Here is a 23,418-nt window from a genome sequence, read left to right as displayed (position 1 = left end):
ATATTTATCTACCTTTTAAACCTTCTCTGGACTTCTACAAATAATTCAAGACCAAATTTAGCCAAATCAGTCCAGCCGTTCTCGAGTTTTAGCGAGACTAACGAACAGCAATTCATTTTTATATGTATAGATAGATAGTCTGTCATTATTATTAGGGAATCCAACACTCAGATAAATATTAGCCTATCCATTAAGTACATGTATTTTCTACATGGATACCAAGTTTCAAGTCCATCGGATGCATGGTTTAGTAGTTGTAATGGAACATCCGTAAATACCACTGTAGATTTATATATTAGTATAGATATAGATTATCTCAATAACAGTCCTTTCACATTTCATGTGAGAGTAATAACAGAATAACAATATTTTTGTCAGTTAAAAATTAGTCAGATAAATTCGGAAATTAAAGATAGTATTTAAAGTAAAAATTTAAATTTTAGTAAGAATACTTACTTTCATCTGTTTTGCTGCCATGATGAGTACTGACACATAGTGCTATCAACAATATTATTAGGTGGATAATTATAATTGATTGCAATATAATCATCATTATCCTGCCCTTCTCCCAGTCACCTGGGGTCGGCGCAACATGTTTTCTCCTTCCATACTCTTCTATCATATACCATTTCTTCGCTCACTCCCCTCCTACCCATATCGTCTTTCACACAATCCATCCATTTCTTCTTAGGTCTACCTCTTCCTCTAAATCCTTCCACATTCATAGTTAACACTCTCTTAACAACCTCATTTTCATTCCGTCTCATCATATGTCCATACCATCCCAAACGTGCACTCCTCAGCTTCTCTGTCACAGGTGCCACTTTCAGACTTCCTCTAACATATTCATCCCGTATTCTGATTGAAATATAATATAAAATAATAATATAAACGGCGCCCATGAACATGAACCGATCTGTTAAAACCCTGGGTATTCGTAAAGGTTTGTCGTCGTGGCCTAACGGTGCGTTCGTGGGGAGCGATGCACCGGTGTTAGAATCTCAGGCGGGTATCAATTTTTCTAATGTAATACGTATCCAACAAATGTTCACGATTGACTTCCACGGTGAAGGAATAACATCGTGTAATAAAAATTAAACCCCCAAAATTATAATTTGCGTAATTACTGGTGGTAGGACCTCTTGTGAGTCCGCACGGGTAGGTACCACCACCCTGTCTTTTCTGCCGTGAAGCAGTAATGCGTTTCGGTTTGAAGGGCGGGGCAGCCGTTGTAACTATACTTGAAACTTTAGAACTTATATCTCAAGGTGGCTGGTGCATTTACATTGTGGATGTCTATGGGTTCCAGTAACCACTTAAAACCAGGTGGGCTGTGAGCTCATCCACCCAACTGGACAATAAAAAAAAAGTTTTCATTAGCGTTAAAAAAGAGGGTACATAAAAAAAATACATCGTTTGAATTAAAAATGTAATAAAATATGTCTTAAAAATATTGTCAGGACACATTATAATTTTTCGTTATAAAGAGGCTTCAAGGCCGTTTTGCGGGGTCGTCTCATCTCCGTTTTCCTTGACGTTGTCTCCCCAGGTGAGATTGAGGCTGCGTTTCATGTCTTCGTCCAGTGGCGGTATTAGGGCGCGAGGCAACAGGAACGTGGACAAATTGAACAGATCAAGAAAGACTTTGTAACGATCGCTGTAATTAATAAATACATTTTTATTTATCATGTACACAAACAAACAAACAAATGGTTATAGGTTATAATATAATTTCTATTCAATCTATACTTTATTAATATTAAAAAGCTGAAGAGTTTGTTTGTTTGAACGCGCTAATCTCAGGAGCTACTGGTCCGATTTGTAAAATTCTTTCAGTATTAGATAAGTCTACTTATTGAGGAAGGCTATTTATTTAGGAAGGCTATTTTGCGGGTTTGATTTTTATTACACGATGTTATTCCTTTACCGTGGAAGTCAATTGTGAACGTTTGTTGAGTACGTATTTCAATTAGAAAAATTGGTAGCCGCCTGACATTCGAACACCGGTGCATCGCTCAACACGTATGCACCGGACGTCTTATCCTTTAGGCCACGACGACTTCAAACGTGTTCACGTGACTAAGTCCTGGGAGTGTACTGTCATAGCGAGAATTAACGAATGTTTTTAAGTTACCTTAATGTTGACCGTAGATATTGATAGCCAGACGAGCCCCCGGTCCCGAGCTGTTGCGACCCGATCATCCTTTGCACCATTATAACGTGGTTGTCTGTAATATAGAGTCACGACTACTTAAACGAACGACAAATTTAAATATAAATTCTTTTTGTTGTTCATTCGTCTCTTCACTTATTCGATTTTCTGGAAAAAATACTGATGAAGAAATTGAACTCGCCGCTCTCAACTTACTTTTTTATATTTAAAATCGTTAAATTATTTCGTGTTCTGCGAATAGAAAATACAATTACTTTTTTTAGAGAGAGTTATTGCGAGTGCCTCTTTCGTATCTTTATATTTATTTATATACCACCATTTTTCTGAAGGTCTACACAGCAAAAGCTTAAATTGCTTATCGTTTTCGAAAACAAGTATTGCCGAGATGAGGACGGTTAAGGATTTTCTTCATAAAAATGTCTCAGTTTGAAGTTCGATATATCGTATAAAAAGCCTTAAAAATATATGGGATGCGGCTTAATTTCTGATTTATATATTTTTCGGCAACTTCAGATGATCTGTAGTGGTTGATTACGGACATCCATACGCTTTTACGCCATGTAAATATTGCAACAGCTCTCACAATTACAAATACTAGTGGTCCCTCAGGGTCGAAATTCGACTATAATTGTTTGAAATTTTAAGTTTGAATATTTTTATTGGTTGGTTGGTAGTCAAAGATATCTTTATACTTCTTTATTCACAGATTTCGCTAAGACTACACTATAGACAAATAATATTATAGACAAACAATATTAATCTATTCTCAATTTTAATACAGATTTAAAACAATAAACAAAGAGTTTAAATATATTATTATGTGTTCTGTCAAAATATATGTATGATATTTTTTTTATTGATTTATGGTATTTTTTATGCATAATTAAAAAAAAAATTAACATTCTGCACTCCTTCTCTATATTCTCTGTAAGTGCGGGAAATTTAATACTCCTCCGTCTGCGCAATTTTCGTAGAGGTTCAAAGTTTTTGCTTCACGTATTAATATATAGATAAATAACTCACAACGCCATTTCGTGATGAGACTGTCGATGTCCATCAGCAGAGTGAGGAGCTGATGCGGCTGCGAGAACCGAGGCTCGTCGCGGTAAAACGTGATCATGATTGCACCTTGGAGTGCTCTATGTGACAGCCTGAAATTAAGAGAGACGTTCTCAAGAACGCGGTGTGTCACGGTGTTTCCCGACCGCTATGACATGTCCTTCTTCAAACGAGGCTTGTGGAGAGTATTAAACGGTACGCAGCGGCTTGGCTCTGCCCCTGGCATTGCTGAAGTCCTGAAGTCCATGGGCGACGGTAACCACTCACCATCAGGTGGGCCGTATGCCCGTCTGCCTATACGCCAATAAAAAAAAAAAAAGTAAAAACCATTTGTGTCGCCCTAAATTTATTGTCTTCCTTCTAGATTTATTTGGCGTTTCCAAAGCGCGGTCGTTTCAAATCTTCAAACGAGGTTTTAACAGTCCTTCCGATATTAGCATCGTCGCGATCCCGACGTTGCTAATACCCATGAGTACCTACCAAGCTAGAGTTTTCATTTTATTGTTGCCAGACTTAATGTTATTAGGTCAAGAGACAAGTTCATCTTCACTCAAACTGGCAACGTTTATATTTGCGTAATAGTCAGAGCCATATTCTCATAGGCGACAGAAGCGATATTCGTTGTATTTCACTGATCAGTTTCATGCAAGAAACTCTTAATTATAGTTCTAGCTTTAAAACGTAGGTACTTATAATTCATTATAAATACCGTTATTAACTAAATTGAGCTTTGAATCGTAAAAGACGCACTTTTTAACAATTATAATTAACTGTGTCCATTCAAAATTTTATAAGTTCAGCTACGGAATAGCATTGTGTTAATTCTATTTTTAATTTCCACCAATTTTCAATCTAAAATGGTACGGATGTGTTCAACATTTTACCAAAAATCAAATCACATTAACATCAAGATTCCTGCGCAACTGGACTATTCCTACTACAAAACCCCTCACGGTTGGGCCTAAGAGCTATTACAATAATTCTCTGCATACCTCCTTTCTCCTCTGGACCTGAGCGCGTCATGCACAGTCGGATCAAATATCGAACGATAAATCTCCCTTCTATTCTCCACATCTTGAAGCCGATGGCGGCGAACGGCGTCTATGGACTCGAGCTGTAAAATTTAATACAATTTACATGCGTAACGCGCGAATTATGTCCGCCATATTGTTACCGCTGTTAAAAGATATAGAACGTTAGATAGTTATCTATATAACGTTCTATAACTTTTAACACGCGTCATTATCTCTTATATCTATATTTCTTATGCATATAGCATAATGTGTCATTTCTTTTTAATAAAGAACATTTTAAACATTCTGTATATAACAGCTTGCAGTGATATCTTATCACCCTCTGCTGTACTCCATAAATTGTCATTGACATAATAATATGGTCTCAGTACGATTTACCACTGTTTTTTTAGATCATTACATTTTATTCATTAATCTTTGAAGTTCCGACATATTTACTAAATAAATCGGTTACAGCCTAATTCAAATCCTAGCGTAATTGTTGAACTTGATAAGAGTATTTTACACGTTAGGTTATGACTTATATTGTGTTTCAACTTAGCCAAATTACACATAAACTACATAAATAAAATCTTTTATTTCGGGACATCATAGTCTTACAGTGTGTTATTATAATAAATAACTTAATGAACTATGTTAGTATTTAAGTAAATCTAAATATATCAAATCCGTCCCTGACAGCCTCATCAAGCAGCATGCAGAATTTGCAACTTGATGAACCTACCCAGGGTCGGGCCAGCCTTTTTGTTAATATTTTCAAGACGTTGTTGGTGCTATCTCCTACTGGATGCGACCTTTTTGCGTATTATCACGAAATAATCATCAATATATGCATCGGTGCACATACCTGATGCACTACAATAGGGTGCAAGTCTCAACAAAGTCCTGAAGCTATTATTCTATTGTGTAATTATAGAACTTGTGTTTCTCAGTATTCATAAAATTAACTTACATTAGCAGTCTCTATATCTTCCTTCAGCATTTTATTGACTGTTGCCTGGAACTTCCCCCAGAAGTTGAACCCGTGCGTGTTCAGTCCGGGAGTACGCTCCAGCCAACGCTCGATCAGCGCTAGCAGTGCAGGTTCTTGTTCAGATCTATAATTGTCGAATAAATTTAATTGACATATCGCCTTCTCGCATTAAAACTGTACTAGTGGTCCCGCAGTATTCGAAATTTGACTACAATTAATTGAAATTATAATTTTGAACATTATTATGGTTATATTGTCAAAGACTATTATATAGGTACTTCTCTAATCACTGATTTCGCAAAGACTACGCTATAGACAAATAATATTAAAGTTAAACAATATTAACCTTTTTTCAATTTGACCACAGTTTTTGACAAACTAAAGTTTGAAAATAAACAAAGATTATATCATACTTCAGTGGAGTATATAATATAGATATGTGTGTGTGTCACATACATGGCAGTGTGCCTAATGTTTTCTATATTGACTTAATGCATCTTTTATGCATTATTTAAAAAAAGTTGTGCACTCCTTCTCTATATTCTCTTTAAGTGTGGGAAATTGTCATTCTCCTCCGTCCGCGCAATTTTCGTAAAAAGGTATACAAAGTTTTTGCTTTACGTATTAATATATAGATAATCTCAAAACTTACTAATTTTACAGGAGGAGAGTGTTTTAAAATTTTATGTGATATTTTAAATATTAATCATCTTTGTAACATTTCTTTTTATTTTTACCAGTTACATTATCTGTCTTTTAAAGTAAGATAAAAATGATAAAAGTATGTATTAATTTTGTTAATAGAAGTCAAAGCATAGGTAAATTAAAAAAAAAAACAACTAAAACACGCTCTCTTGACAGTATTTATGAGAAAAATACTGGTATCCAAATGATTCCGCATATTAATTCAATTTCGAATATTTTTGGAAATTGTACACTTTTAATGTGAAAAGACGATATAAGTAACTAGTTTGTAATGTCGCAAAGCATTAGCATCTATGTTATATGGCGCGGCAACTTTGAGCATTCGTGAACAAGCTTCGTTGTCTTTCAATATCGAAGTCACGCAGAAGGTCACACAAAATGTGCAAAAAAAAAATTTAAAAGTATTGCTCTTGTAAAAGGTCTCGATATTTCACACCTAGAGAACTATTGCTTCCATTCGGAATTAGAACCCAGGCATAGTTGCATAGAGGGCAGCCAGACGGTCAGATCTAGTAAGACAAGCACTTGGTGGTAGTCTGTACCATGCGGTCCATGCCACCCATGATCGAACACAATGGAAGAACGTCACATGTGGTCGCGATCCTCAGTAGTGAGGGAACGATATAGAAGAGAAGAGAAATAGTTACTTGATATCTGTATGCCGGTCCACTTATCCTTTTGGCCATAACATCCTCTGATATGACAATATAGATAAAATGAAACGTACTTTTGTAAGGAGTCCATAGCTTCAGGGTCGTCGCCAAACACGGTTTGATAATTTTGATTGTATTTCACGCGCAGGGCTTGTTTCAAGCCAAGCTAAAATAAAAACATTAAAGCGTATATTTTATGGATTAAGTTGGTGTCGATTTGGTGATTTGCTCTCGGTAGGCGGCTGATCTTATTGTGCATACAGGACAACGAGAATGTTCCTACCCAACTTCAAATGCAGTCCATGTTTCATGTTTATTATGTACAACGGCAATGTCACAATTACTCGTCACTGCTTCGATCCAATTAGCGGGATGAGAAATACGGATAAAGCGGGCTTACAATTGGCACTACAACTAGCTAACTTTTAACTACCAAATATCACATTAGTTTTTTTTTGTTTCTTTTTATATTGCTTATATTGATGGACGAACTCACAGCCCACCTGGTGTTAAGTGTTTACCGAGACCCATAAACATCTACAACGTAAATGCCACCACCCATCTTGAGATATGAGTTCTAAGGTCTCAGTATAGTTACAATGGCTGCCCCATCCTTCAAACCGAAACGCATTACTGCTTCACGGCAGAAATAGGCAGGGTGGTGGTACCCACCCGTGCGGACAGGGTGCCTAGGCGTCACAGGGGGCCTAGCACCAGCAATTACCCAAATTATAATTATAAATATAATGTAATAATTATAAATAAAATTACCTTCTCCCCTAGAAGGTATTTAAGGATCAATCACCGAAACGCATTACTGCTTCACGGCAGAAATAGCGCACATGTATACCACCACCCTAGCCTCACAAGAGTAGTGTATGCTCAATGATCAAAGTCGGAAATATACGGTACTTGATTTTTTCGTCTTTGCTTAATTATGTATAGAGTGTATTGGTTAACCTTATTTTCTAGTAGTCTGAACTGCAAGCTCTGGAAGCCTGATGCTGGGCGGAGATAGTGCCTGAAATCCATGAAGTCGAGCGGTGTCATCGTCTCCAAAATCATCACTTGATCCACCAGCAGCTGGAAATGTATTTGGAGATGTTATGTTATGAATATTAATTTATTTACATCAATTAGGCGGTTAGCTCATTTAAGATCTAGAGAGAAATGAAAGCCTGTCTGTAAAAGGGGTGTAACTATTTTAAACTACTTATACAAGGTTTTTTGTACTTTGGATAGCACAAGAGCTGCTTGGTGTGAAATGGTTATAGGAGTCCATAGACATCAGTGCGAATGACACTAGTTAACGTTACCGCTGTTTCTCGAGTGCGCTCTGCGATAGACAATGCCACGAAAGATACCAGAAGCCAACAAATAGCCAAACCAAAATATCCAAAAAAAAACCCTTTAATTTTTTTCTTTCGTTTTAAATTTTCAAAAATAATTATTTTGTTAAAAATATCACATCCTGTATATTGTTAGCAAATGAAACAAAACAAATGTTATTCAATGTTTGATTAGCTTTTTGAGGAAGTTCCTCGATGATTTTATTGAAATAAAAGTAAATTGGACTGCATATTTATATTTTATATTTATATTTTATATTTTAAGAAAAACTGCACCCTATATTTAGAATACGAGTTTATTCGTGTATAGTTTTATATAGTTAGAATATGTTCACGTATCGCAGCAAGATTGCTAGAGAATTTGATAGTTGTACATTATAAGAAAGTGAATTTGAAATGAGACAGTGTCTGGTGTCGAAGTGGAAAGTTAACATTTGATACTGTATGTTTATATGTATAAACAAAGTACACGTCACAAAGTTCTTCTAGTTATATATGTTACGGTAAATGTACACTCTTGGGAAATGTACACTTTTACCGCTAAATGTGCACATTTGCCAAAAAGTTAGGTATATGTGAACTGAATATAATGTATATGTACATTTCCCGGCAAATGTATATGTACATTTCCCGGCAAATGTGTATGTACTCTTGCCTTCACGTTTTGATAAATGTATACTCTTACTTTCATGTTTCAAGAAAAGTTGGAATACAAATAAATTAATAATGTTGTTGCAGTAAAAAAATATTTATTTAAATAAACATATAATAATACAAAAGGCTTTAATAACGAAAATTATTTTAATTCAAAAATATAAATGACCAACAAAGCATACTTTTCTTTATATATTATAATATAATATGTCGTAGGTTAGGTTAGGTTAGGATGTCATTGTGCGCAAGCGCATGCGCACCACACTATTAGCACTTGCGATTTAGTATTTTGTATGCCATGCTCACATTTACCAAAACGACATGCTCATTGTGAATTCAATGTACATTTCCCTTCTTTGAAATTGTAAATGTTAGTTGTATGCACATTACCCAAACGAGGAGGCAAATGTGCACATTTACCGGAAAATGTGTACATTTTAGCGGTAGGCAGCAGCGTGGCTCTGCCCCTGGCATTGCTGAAGTCCATGGGCGATGGTAACCACTCACCATCATGTGGGCCGTATGCTCGTCTGCCAACAAGGGCAATAAAAAAAAACATACTTTTACTGTAACATATACAGTAGTATGAAAAAGACGTGAAAATACGCAAAAACAATGTCTTTTAAAATATTTTAAAGCCAATGAGAACGCGAACGAAAATTATAATATTTATTACTTTGACCTCCGTCGATCTGTCTATCTATTTATCTAAATGAATTTTTCAATTTGCACACGTCCCACGATAACAGAAAAAGATTCAATAATTTGGCTAAAACCAAAATCATTAGAATAAAAACGTAATTATTTTTAATTCGGCTCGCTTTGAAAGTGTGTTTTTTTTAATTTTTAAACTACAGCGTGTGTAATAAAAATTTAATTCCGCAAAAATTCTAATTTGCGTTATTATTGTCAGGAGGTTGTCTCTTGTGAGCTAGTTCGGGTAGGTTTTTTTTATTGTTTTTTTTTATTGCTTAGATGGGTGGACGAGCTCACAGCCCACCTTGTGTTAAACGGTTACTGGAGCCCATAGACATCCACAACGTAAATGCGCCACCCACCTTGAGATATAAGGTCTAAGGTCTCAAGTATAGTTACAACGGCTGCCCCACCCTTCAAACCGAAACGCATTACTGCTTGACGGCAGAAATAGGCAGGGTGGTGGTACCCACCCGCGCGGACTCACAAAAGGTCCTACCACCAGTAATTACGCAAATTATAATTTTGCGGGTTTCATTTTACTAGGTACCACCGACCTATCTTTGCGCGTCAAGCAGTAATGCGTTCCGCTTTGACCATTCGGCAGTCGTTGTACTGTAAAACTGTGACTTAGGACTCATGTCTCAAGGTGGGTGACGGCATTTATATTGTGGATGTCTATGAGCTCCCGTAACCAGTTAACATCAGATGGGCCTTGAGCTCGTCCATCCCTCTAAGCAATAAAAAAAGCAATATATCGCACACTTTTAGGTAATCCAGTCGCCACATAAAATTGTACATAATTAAAGTTCTTAAACAAACTACTTATTTAATTTGTAGACACAGGTCTTGGAATAGTCTGAGATAAAATCGGCGAGTTACATTCTGAAGGAGCATAATCATCAGAATTTATCCTCGATTTCTGAGCTAAAGATTATTATTTACTAGCTGACCCGGCAGACTTCGTAGTGCCTCAATCGATAAATAAAATACCTAAGCTTTTGTATAAAATAAACTTAAAACAAACAAAAGGAATCCGTCCGACGGGGGATACATCAAAGGAAAAACAAAATTGTTATTTTTATTCCGAGCATTTTTATATTTATCTATCTATTAAACCTTCTCAGGACTTCCACAAATAATTCAAGACCAAAATTAGCCAAACCGGTCCAGCCGTTCTCGAGTTTTAGTGAGACTAACGAACAGCAATTCATTTATATATATATATATATATAGATTAACGTCTCGATGACCCAACATTCTAAGGAGAAATAGAAACAGATACTGATCTTCATACTACATAATTAATAGTTTCTTCGGTCTTCTCGAGCCGTGGACACAGATCAAATTAGTTATTACGGCTTAATATCAGGTTTCTTATTCTTGTTCCTCTTATCGAACTATATGGGATTGGTGCAACATGTCCTCTGTTTCCATTCAGACCTATCATACGTCATCTCTGCATTCAGACTCTTCTCTCGCATATCCTCGTTCAGACAGGCCATCGAAATCTTTTTAGGATGTTTTTTTTTTATCGTTATTATAATATTTACGACAATTCGAATTCTTATGAGTGTTCATGTAATTTTTTTTTATAAAATGCGGGATTTAACCGTATAAGTAATTTTTATTATGTTTGTACTGGTTTTCAAGATCAACGGTCCACTCCTTACGTAAAAAGCTTTACATAAAAATGGCTATTTACAGCATTTCTATTGATAGATATCCATCCTTATATACGACACCCATTCTTTGAAACCAATAAATACATTTAACTCACAAGATAAAGCCATAAACGTATGAAAAAAAAAATTATACGATATATCTTATATCTTTAAACGAGCAATTCTTGTATAAATAAATATAAATATATATATACCTAATCTGAATCTCGGAAACGGCTCCAACGATTTCCATAAAATTTAGTATACAGAAGATTTCGGGGGCGATAAATTGATCTAGCTACGATTTATTTTCAGAAAATGTTGTTTTATTCGTGTTTTCAATAATGAACTTTATCGATAATCAACTTAAGCATAAACTTATTTTTTTTATTGAAAGAAAATAACAAATAATATAATATAATTAATATCAATATGTAATTCGTATTAGAAATATTATTTCTAAAAAGCATAATTTATCAAAAAAAATACCGAGCAAAGCGGTCATCCTCTAGTGTCTAAAAATATATAAAGATCGTCGCTCCCTAAATATCATATTTACATAATAATATGTAAATCTATTTAAGATATCAGCTTGCGGTAAATAGAAAATAAATATTCGCTTTTACATTTGTAAAAGTGCGTTCAATTCAATTAGTACAAACAGAACTGCTTATTAATAGGTTCACTAGTGCTATCTTCCGTACAACATCGTAAATACTGACACATTATGTGCGGCGACATTAATTTAATATTGATAACGATTAACCATCTTGGACGTTTTTGTGACAGAATCTATATATTAAATACGTGAAGCAAAAACTTTGTATCCCTTTTTACGAAAATTGCGCGGACGGAGGAGTATGAAATTTTACACACTTATAGAGAATATAGAGAAGAAGTGCACAATGTTAATATTTTTTTTAAATAATGCATGAAAGATACATTAAATCAATAAAGAAAACATTACACACACTACATACCATGTATTTGACGCACACACGCATGCATACTATTTATTGTGAAACTTTTGTTCTTGACGTCTGTTGTCAAATTGAGATTAAATATTGTTTGTCTTTGTTAATATTTTTATAGTGTAGTCTTGGCGAAATTTGTGATTATAAAATACAATCATAATAGTGTACAAACTTAGAATTCCAATTAATTATAGTCGAATTTCGACTACTGCGGGACCTCTAGTAGTTTTAAATATTTCAATAACAGCTTCACTGGAGCTTCTGTGGGACCGAAAAATGAGGCTAAATGTATGTAGCTCTCTTATTGCCGCAAGATGACGGGTATCACTATCCCGTACTCTATTATTCCCTAACTTTCCTTTGTCTGCATGAAAATTGGATCAAATTGCGTCCTATAGTACTACAATCTCCGATCTTATTTGGTTGAAGTATTTCTCTGTCTTCTTGTTCACGTGACAGATGTCAACAATGGCTGGACATATGCAAATCTTACTACAACATCCGGTTAATACTAGTATATAGAACGGGCGTGTATCTAGAAGACACTTCAGAAAACAAACAGTTCAACGCAACCACTTTGAACTAGAAAATTATTTAAAAAAATATATTTTATTGTTTCGGGTCAACTGTCAGGGTTTCGGCTTATCTTGGCGGTTATGCGTAGCTTGTTCGATATATTTATGTTTGATACTGACGGATGCGTTATCATTAATGAATTTAACAACATGTTTTTAGTGGTATCTCATAATCGATTGGTCATCGTATAGAGCTGTGATCGTCGCCGCATGTTGAAACTTATGATCCTACCTCATAAAGTTTTTAGTTATTAATCGATTTTATTTGTTCTAATGCTTACTGATATATTATCGTCAAATAATACAATACCATCTTGTACTTATTTGACAACGGAAGTTTAGGTGATAAAAAATGATACTCACTTTCAATATGAGCACAATCCTGTTGAGTCTCTTCAATATCTCCATGGTGTGGCTTTCGTCCAAACCTTCCACGTTAAGTAATGCCCTCACAGAATCCACTTCAAATATTATCTGCTTGAACCAGAGTTCGTAGGCTGTGGCAACAATTAAGCAATTTGTCTATGAAACAGGTTATATTTGAGTAACTTGATTACTATATAAAGAATGGGAAAAAAATTCCCTTACAAAAATAATGTTCGTCTATTAGATATAAAAATGTGTCCAGTTTATTTACTGATGGTAAGTTGGAACTGAACTTAGTGTTATTCAACAAATATCCTGCCCAGTTGTAAACCAGAAGGAACTGTTAGGAAATGTTTACATTTTTTTTACATTACATTTATATATTATGACTTGTCCATTGAAGTGGCGTACACTTTGCCTTTGTACACAAGCGCATTGCCAAACTTTTATTTATTTATTTTTTATTGCTTAGATGTGTGGACGAGCTCACAGCCCACCTGATGTTAAGTGGTTACTGGAGCCCATAGACATCTATAACGTAAATGCGCCACACACCTTGAGATATAGTTCTAAGGTCTCAGTATAGTCACAACGGCTTCCCCACCCTTCAAACGGAAACGCATTACTGCTTCACGGCAGAAATAGGCGGGGCGGTGGTACCTACCCGTGCGGACTCACAAGAGGTCCTACCACCAGTAAAAAACTTACAGAAATTACATCAAATTATTACGCAATGGAGAAAGTGTGAATTAATTTTTAATTAATTATCTTTTGAGGTTCAAATATTTCGTAATTTGACACTTACATTTCGGAAATATAATTTCTTCTAACTTTTAATTATTTTTATTAATTGACTTAAAAAAGGAGGAGAGGTTTTCGGTGCGCCTGTATTTTTCTATAATAATATTATGTGTGTACCTCAGAACTTTTTTGTAGGTGAACCGAATTCAATGATCCTTTTTTTAATTGAAAGCCGGTGCTTGAATGTGAAATTAATCAAAATTCGATTAGTAATTTTTGAGTTTTTCTTTTTGACTTCGACTACATTGATGTTTTTTTTTTAAGTCGTTTTTTTTTTGTTTTTTTTTTTTATTATTATCGTTAGTGACAACTCAGTTGTTATTAAGTAGGTATATAAAGTTATATTAAATAGCATGAGTGATCGTCACTCACTTTGACAAATCGCCGTCGAAGTAAAATTTTCTGATTGTCTCTTGAGCCCGCACGGGTAGGTACCATCACCCTGTCTCGCTTAACACCATATGGGCAGTGAGCCGTCCACCCATCTTAGCAATAAAAAAAAAACACGACTGTCCCTTCTTTGCGATCGAAATTCAACACTACTTTGGTACAAATGGGCAGGGCTTAATTATTTAACACTAATCATACTCACACTCACTGGTACCTATTTGTACAATAACGGGTAGATAACGGTATACGACAAGTATTACTCAAAATAAACAAAACTAAACAAAAAAAAATATAGTATAATGACTGTAGATTAATTGGTAAGAAAAAATCGGGAAGTCAAATGTGATAAAGCATCAATGCAAAAGTTCAAGATGGGTCATTTGACTCGTTATGGGTATGTTTAGTGTTAACATCATATTGTTTTAAACTATAAATACGCACGCTTGTATTATCTATACGAGTTTCGGTGAGCAATATTTATCTGATGATATGCAGCATGTATGTGATTTAGGTCGATTACGTAAATTACGCTTACGGTTGTCATAATTCGGTAACTCGGTCGCAACGTTGTCGGAAATGCATTTTGACGTAAAAGTATAGTTTCAAATTTGAATACTCGTTTTGTTGTATAGTCTCGCAGATCAATGTGTGTACGCCAGTCTAATTAAATTTAATAGCGTTTAAGCAGTGAATTTTAATTTAATATATAAAAAATAAAAACTTCTTGACGCTATATCGATAAACAAACAATAAGAATTATCTGAATTTTATTACATATCTGTATTTTATTTCATAATATTTACATATATATGGTGATAACAGTAAAAAAATATAATCTAAATTAATAAATCGCTTCAAAAAAATACATTTAGGTACTTAATTTTTTTCACGGGACGAAAGATCTTATACTTAAAATTCTTCAAAGAACATGGTATATGCACTGAAATTTACATGATGTTTTTAAATCAGTTTTACATGCAAACCTATTTTAAAAGTAGTGATACAGTAATTATAGTGTACTTGGACTAATAAAGCCTTTATTATGGGTATTGAAGTGTAATTATACATAGTCATGACCTTGGTTAAAGAAACTAGATTTAAATTACTCGTCGTTGACGACTGCTAGTTTTTTTTTTATTGATTAGTTGGATGGACGAGCTCACAGCCCACCTGGTGTTAAGTGGTTACTGGAGCCCATAGACATCTACAACGTAAATGCGCCACCCATATTGAGATATAAGTTCTAAGGTCTCAAGTACAGTTACAACGGTTACCCCACCCTTCAAACCAAAACGCATTACTGCTACACGACAGAAATAGGCAGGGTGGTGGTACCCACCCGCGTGGACTCACAAGAGGTCCTACCATCAGTAAAAAATAGCAACTGTAATCTATTTTTATGGATATGGACGTTACCTTGGTGTGTGATGATGAAGAGATGCTCATCGTGTACAGGTTTAGAGGACTCAGCGCTGAGCATCCTCTGCGCAGACAGCAGTTTATCCAACATCAAATATTCTCCGTATAGCATGCCGGCCTCGTTACCAAGATGCGCGCCTTCTTGGCCATTTATTTCGTCGATCGCTGATCTGTGTCAAAGAGTACAAAATAATTTATCTATTTATTAAATATATAAAAATGAATTGCTGTTCGTTAGTCTCGCTAAAACTCGAGAACGGCTGGACCGATTTGGCTAATTTTGGTCTTGAATTATTTGTGGAAGTCCAGAGAAGGTTTTAAATGTAGATAAATATGAAAATGCTCGGAATTAAATAAAAATAACAATTTTGTTTCTCCTTTAATGTGCCCCCCGTCGGACGGATTCCTTTTGTTTGTTTTAAGTTTAGATCTTTTATTTATCGATTGAGGCACTACGAAGTCTGCCGGGTCAGCTAGTATATATAAAAAAAAGATGTTTGAGTGGTGAGCTCAGGCTTGACCTGGTTGTCAAATGGTTATCGAACCTCACAGACATCACAAAGTCAATCCCTCCTATTCGCGAGAGATTCACCATATTTTAACTAGAGGGAGAGAGTTCGCTGCATTCTAAGACAGAATCAGATGGTGATATCCCTCGAAACCATGATTATTTATGGTTGGTTGAATGGTTTTTCACACACAGCCCTAGCAACGGGAGACTTCCCTAAGAAAAAAGACAGGCTGTCAGATTGAGAGATAAACGTCAAGACGAGCATACGGCCCACGTGATGTTGAGTGGTTACCGTCGCCCATGGACTTCAGCAATGCCAGGGGTAGAGCCAAGCCGCTGCCTACCGATAAAAATTGCGTTCTACGTTTCAAAAGATTCAAATATATAAAAACCACTTGATTATCAATGTATCCGATTTTAAGGTGCGTTTGGAATAAATAAGTGGTTCCTATGCTGCAGTTTGAGTTCAATCCGCAACGACGACAGATGGCAGCACATTTCCCAAACGTATGTACCTAATAATAACACTCAGTAAAGCCGAAAATGGCTGGTACAGAAATAGACCTACAATTTCTCAATCGAGATCCGGACATTCTCCTCGCTTTTGATTTGAGCTCTGCTCCTTCCATTTTCCGCTGACTAGTCCCAGCTATACGATAAAATTGGCGGCCAAATGTTAATTGCCATAAAATTGATTAGCCTTGACGTAATCATATTCCTAGGAGCAGCATATTCCTGTAGAACCTAAATATGTAGGTCCGTACCTTATTCAAAACATGGTGTACGGATGGTTATGGTAAATTTTGTCTTAAAATAGATATACTTTTAACATATAACAAAAATCATAGATCTTAAAATAAACATTTTCATTACTAAATGTAAACTAGCAATAAACGTCAAAAACTATTTAAAACATCAATTTACCTAATCAGTTCAAGGGATTTTCAGGTTTTTTTTATTATGGTTGTTCGTCTAGCTCTAAATGTGATTCATAAAAATTTTAAGGCTTACTCGTGATCTATACTTTCGAACATCGCCTAACCGATTAACTTGAAACTCGGTATAGTTACTTTTGGCAGCTTAGGGAAGTTTAGGTACTATCCTTACGCCGATAAGTTTAAAAACATTTATTCGAAAGTAAAGTAAAGGCTGCGGAGGGCAAAAAGATAATGAGGCGACCGCGAACTGGAAACCCAGCATTTGATTGCCTCACACAAAGTGGACCGAAGTCGTGATGTAGATTGGGGAAACCTGCTGTATATGGACAACGTGAGATCGTTCATCATCGAGCCTTGATGATTGGAGACTAATAGAGACACCGCTCATTGGACGCAAATGAGCGTACTTCATTGTATTTTAGCTATATTATATTCTTCTACTTCTTATTTCACATTATATGGGTTTGGCGCAGCAAGTCCTTATATCATACTGCATAAGGAGTTTTACGACAGGCCGTCTGTGTGACGACCTTGTGTTATATCTCCAATAGTACATTCATAGCAACGTGCTATCGGGAGGGAATTTTGGTGTTTCTTTTACTCAATCCGTTTTGTTTCTATTTTTTTTATCATAAACATTTACACTAAAATAATAGTAAAATATCACTTTTTATTCGTTTTTGTGTATTTTTGCTTAATTTATTGGACGTGTTTGTAATATTTGCTTAAAAATATGAAATGCACGGTCATTTGGTTTCATTATAATTGTTTTGGCAAAGATAGAGAAAACCAAAGAATTTTTCTTTGTTTTAAATTTTCATCCGTAATTTTCTGTTGCTTTATTTGGACAGGCCAGCGGACAGCCCCCGGTCGGTCTAAGTATAATAGTTTCCTGAGACATCTAGACAAAGTCGAAGTGTAAACATGGATAGTGTGTATTTTTTTTTTTTTTTTTTTTTTTTTTATGGTTGAAAGTTTACTGGTGGCCCGAAGGCCTTTCCAGTTTCACCAGGACAGGTGGGCGAGCAAAGGCTCAGCCAGGAGGGGTGGGATTTGCTAACAGCTACCCGAGCGCCTCCGAAGGAGACCTAACAACTCAAGAGTAGCTGCTTCGCGAATGAATCTACTACCGGATCGGAATCGCGACCCGCTGAGAAGATCCGGCGAGAAACTCAGCGGGCTGATGCATGGGTTAGGTTGCACGTCGACCTCTTTGTCGAGTTCGACGAGTACGGTTACCGGGGTCCCTAAGCCTGCCCCTAGTATTAGAGCTGAAGGCATCTAATGCAAAGGTTATTGGATCTGATGGATCAGTAAGGACGTGTCTAGGGCGTCGACGGTGACTGGCTCCTGCATGATCAGGATTCGGAGAGTAGTCAGCGGCGGCAACGATAAGGCGATTATCATGACGCATAGCCTTATCGAAGTATCGTTCCGACGCTGACTTCATGTATTTCCGAATTGATTCGAGGCCCAGGTCGTCGTGTAGGTCAACGTTCCTCACGAACCACGGAGCGCCGACAGCTAACCTGCAAAAGCGGGATTGTAGGGATTGGAGGGTGTCTATGTGTGTGCGGGCCGCGTGAGCGAACACCACACTCGCGTAAGTCATGACGGGCCTTATGCAAGTTTTGTAAAGTGTCACCTTGTTCCGAAGGGACATTTTACTCCGCTTACAGATCATGGGGTAGAGTCTACCGAGAATAAACGCGGCACGGTCACGGACTGATTTTATATGCGGGCGGAATGTCATCGATGCATCCAGGGTAACGCCCAGGTACTTGACCTTCCTGGCCCAGGGTATGGGTTGTCTAAAGAGAGTAATCGGGGGTGTGAGATTCCTCCTCCTAATCCGGGAGGAAATCCGTGTGGAGCTTCCCCTCTGAAATAGCACCGCAGTACTTTTCGCTGGGTTGATGTCTATGCGCCATTTTCGGAACCACTGTCCTAGGGCTAGGGCTGCGCTCTGAAGCTTCTTCGCGATTAGGGACTTATTTCTACTAGAATAGTAAACAGTCATGTCGTCGGCGAATAAAGCTAAATGGGTCGGCGGCGACCGGGGAATATCGTTGACGAATAAGCTAAATAGGAGGGGTGAGAGGACAGAGCCTTGCGGGACTCCAGCTGTGAGAGGTCGTGAGGAGGAGGATAGTGTGTATTGGCCAACCGGTAGATCACGATCGACCGGTCGATCGTGGTAAGACAAAAAATATAAATACATAGAATAGACTGCGCAACGTAATCACCAACAACTACGCGCATCATCTTCTTGTACCATTTGTTAATGACCGTTACGTCACATCATTCATCCTCTCTTCTACACAATAGTTCTCTTTTATTATATAATTTCAGGTTTATTTTAATCTTTTTAATAGAAGAAAATATGCTACTTATTTGTATACTGAACTACATTGTTTCATTAAATTTCATGAATGGTCATTGGTAGGTCGCAGAGTGTTTCGTCAGAAGACAGTAGATCATGGTTCTAATCAAGTTGGCCACCCCTGGTATAGTATGTAGTAATAATATAAAGTCACAACTACATTGAGTGTTTGTTACCACACAGGTCGTTCAACTGTCATGTCTTTGGCTGTATTTTTTTAAACATAATGAACCTGAATTACCTGTTCGTCAACAGCGTCTGAAGCTGTGTAAGTACCTACTTACCTACCTACCTACACTATACACTCTATTTTACGACTTTAAAGCTCTAGAGAATAAATTAAAAAACTACATCTATTTAACATACTTTTATTGGTTTGACCTGTATCTGTTTGTGTAGCGGAATCCTTCAATCTAATTTTCTATCACATTAATGGTTGAACGAGCTCATGTCCCATCTGATGCTAAGTGGTTGCGGAGCCTAAAGATACCACAAGGTAAATGCCACCGTTCGCCTTGACATCTGAGATCGAAATCTCAGTTGATATAATTACTTCGCGGCAGAAATAGACATATCTATGGGTTATAATATGCACTAACACTACTAACATCTGATTATCTGGAAAATTTGTATACCTATGCAAAGAGTCGTAATCACTAAGGTGAAAAAATATCATTATAAAAAAAATCTTATATTTAGTTTGGCTTGTTTTTCAACCTTATTTTTGTAGCTTTTGAACCAATTTTTACTACTAGCGAACTCGACAGACGTTGTGCTGTATACACGTCTTAAATCCGAAAATTTTAAACACTTATATACTATTTTTAAAAAAACGTTTTGTTGTTGACCAAATTATGAATCTAAATCATTTTTGAATCTATTTGAACACACAAGAAATCTCTTGGAAATCGGTCCAGCCGTTTAGGAGGAGAGCAGTCACATAAACAGGCACAAAAGAATACAATTATATACTTATGTAAAAAAATATAAAACTTAGTAGGTATTCTATTGCTAACATACTTCATTTAGTCATAGAAGTTCAGAGGTCAAGCGATAGTCTATCCTGCAATCAATCGGAACACACAGGTCAACGACTTCTACAATATCCAGCTACTACTAACCGCTTCCCTATCTTCCTTTCACCTCCATAATCTTACCTCATCTTATCACTACGTCATATGATTTCAAAATTATATTAATTGACTTACGAATTCCATGTTTAAAAATCGGAACCCTTTACAGATTGTAAACGGAATGTAATAATATTGCAGCTACGCCTTGTTATATGTATTAGAATAAGAAAAAGACTCAAGCGGTATTCGTATAGTTAAAGGTACAATTCCGGACAGGGTCTAGTCATTATTCAGTAAGTTAGCATTTAATTTCAATATTTTATTGAATAAATTATTGATTGAATTGATTTAAATTTACAATCAATTAATACGACAAAACTGCAGAATCTGACGTGTTTATATATTAAAGAAAGGTTATAAAACAGAAAGGGGGTAGCTAAAAAGGGTAAATAGAACATAAACCAGTGACCGGTGTATGTTAATTTATATGGTTGATCTACCGGTTTGTTTTTTCGCGCGTAACTCCGAAAATGTTGTATGAGTTTTCACATACAATAGTAATCTAACTTAGACAGAGGTTTATTTGGAGGAACATATAGAATTTATTAAAATGAAAAGTAGCAAAAAAAAAGTGATTAAAAATTAGCGATTGTTACATTGTCACGGCGAGACCACCGAACCGATTTTGACGGAATACGGTATGAAAATAGGGTAAGCCCGTGGGAAACATCTTTATTAAATTTAATTCCTCTTTCAATATTTTTTAGGTAAATAAAACACGTTGTTACCGAAATTTTGGGGCAATATGACGACGGAGTTTTTAAATAAGTAAATTAGCAATTTCTTTATAAGCTGAATACACATTAATACATTTGGTTCAGTTCATTCCCTTTTATTCTATTCTATTTTTTACAGGTTTTTTCTTCTGTTATCTTAGTAAATCTTAATAAATATCTTTACGTAAATCTAAGGCGTCTATAATGGTATATAATATGTAAGGTATATAAAAAGGTACAAAATATATTGTTTTCTGAAAAAATTAGTCTTATCTAAATAATTTATTAAGAATTTATCAACAATTTTATATTTTTAGAGATTGTCATAGGCTGTACGGAATCAATTATGTTTGTATCGCTTGTTTGAAAAAATAGAACATCATCTTAAAAACCGAAGTAAATAGGTAGGTAATCAATAAATAACTCAAAGGTATTTTTTTATTATTTAGAAAATAGCTATTTCCGTCTTATATGGCATTCAGGACGATGATGTAAGATTTGAAGTAAGTTACGTTGAAACTGCAACACGCAAGAATTTTCCGAAGTGTATCATTTAAGTAAAATTCTGAGATAAAAAAATTAAAATTGGGGCCGACAAATTTCAATACGATGAACCGACTACATTTGTAATTTTATTTAATTAACCCAAGTCGTAAAGATAAAATAAACATTGAATCGCGTTTTCGTGCTAAATAAACTAGTCATAAAGTTAGAATTTTTAAATATATAACATAGTAAATGCTACGATTCATAAAGTATTAATATATTTATTTATATCTTAATTAATTAAAACATTATATTAATGGTTGCTTTGACTTTTTGATTATTGAAGACGGAATGTTTACTTGTGGCCCGAGGGCCTTTCCGATTTCATCAGGAAGGTTTGAAATACAAGATCCATTTTCTACTTGTCTCAATGTGGGTTAGGCACACTCATATTGTTCTATCAACCAGTAACCGCTTAATATCAGGCGGGCTGTAAGCCTTTGTTTATTTAAAATAGAAAACTCACTGTTTTCCTACTTTGAAAACACTATCCTACTTTGAACTATACTGAGACCTTAGAACTTATTTCAAGGTGGGTGGTGCATTTACGTTGTAGATGTCTATGGGCTCCAGTAACCGCTTAACACCAGGTGGGCTGTGAGCTCGTCCACCCATATAAGCAATAAAAAGAAATATATAAATTTTAATAAAAAGTTTAACAATCAGCAACAAAGCGCTCACCTCATAGGACACGCCATTTCAATGCACTATTTGTTTTGACTTTATTTTTAGTTCACTAATTATTGATTAAATGTAGCGACAAGACTTGACACAGATACGTGCACCGCGTGGCCGTCGGACAGTGAGTGAATGAAAGAAAATAACTCATTGGATCTCGATTCAATAGTTAAAGGAGTGAGAGAGCACATGAAGAGCATATTAAATTCATGACTTCTACTTTAACTCGAAGGAATATGGTTGAATTTAGAACGAGAAAATCGAACGAGTTTATTTAAAAAGTTTCTTTCTATTTATGCGCTTTGAAAGAAGCTCTCACGCAAAAGAAAAGTATCGTTCTCGAGCTTGCAATAAGATAAGACGTGGGTTCATTATTATTAATATGTGTATTAAGCACTGCCTCGCCTGGGAAGACGGTAGGATACACTCCGGCGAGGTGGGTAACAATCAACCGGAGCGTTAGGGACTATTGGGAGAGAAACCGGCGAACTATACGGGCATTGTCCAGCAAGACTGCTTTTTGCATTTGGGCCACCACCGACTTTTTGTTGAGACCAATCCTCTCGAGATGTTTTGAGAGGCTTTTAGGGACCAAACCATTCACCGATAAAACTACCGGGATTATTTGTGTAGATACCACCCTCCACATGTCGGTCATCTCTTATTATTATTATTATTATTATTATGGAGGGAGTGTTTCGACTGTGCTTCATTGACAAAGACTTGGTTAGCGTTCTCGTCAAATCCGTCGCTTACCACAAAGGGTTCGGAGAGTAAACCAACCCATAGACACAACCCACTGAGTTTCTCGCCGGATCTTCTCAGTGGATCGCGATTCCGATCCGGTGGTAGATTCTGCGAAGCACTGCTCTTGCTAGGGCTAGTCTTAGCAATGCCCCCAGGTTAGAGCCCCGAGAGCTCACCTACTCGCTCGGTTACGCTGGAATAGCTAGATAAGAAAAAAAGGCAAAGTAACTAATAACATTCAGACGGGACACCTCCTCCTCGAATCGTGTTCCTCATGTCTG

The 23,418-nt window shown here is 36.1% G+C and overlaps 1 protein-coding gene across 1 annotated transcript; it reads right to left on the bottom strand.

Moving 5' to 3' along the window:
* Positions 1-1,415: 1,415 nt before the first annotated feature.
* On the bottom strand, positions 1,416-22,539 carry vermilion (Tryptophan 2,3-dioxygenase vermilion). Its single transcript, XM_028170544.2, has 10 exons — positions 22,394-22,539; positions 15,483-15,655; positions 12,873-13,006; positions 7,558-7,680; positions 6,672-6,763; positions 5,219-5,363; positions 4,225-4,346; positions 3,197-3,324; positions 2,135-2,228; positions 1,416-1,657 (listed from the first exon to the last, which is right to left on the bottom strand). The coding sequence occupies exons 1-10, from the start codon at positions 22,408-22,410 to the stop codon at positions 1,480-1,482; spliced, it is 1,206 nt and encodes a 401-aa protein (XP_028026345.2). The 5' UTR covers positions 22,411-22,539; the 3' UTR covers positions 1,416-1,479.
* Positions 22,540-23,418: the final 879 nt, after the last annotated feature.

This window comes from Bombyx mandarina, chromosome A1 (assembly GCF_030267445.1).
Source record: "Bombyx mandarina strain Sakado chromosome A1, ASM3026744v2".
Taxonomy (NCBI): domain Eukaryota; kingdom Metazoa; phylum Arthropoda; class Insecta; order Lepidoptera; family Bombycidae; genus Bombyx; species Bombyx mandarina.
This window is presented reverse-complemented; position numbering and strand designations above follow the sequence as displayed.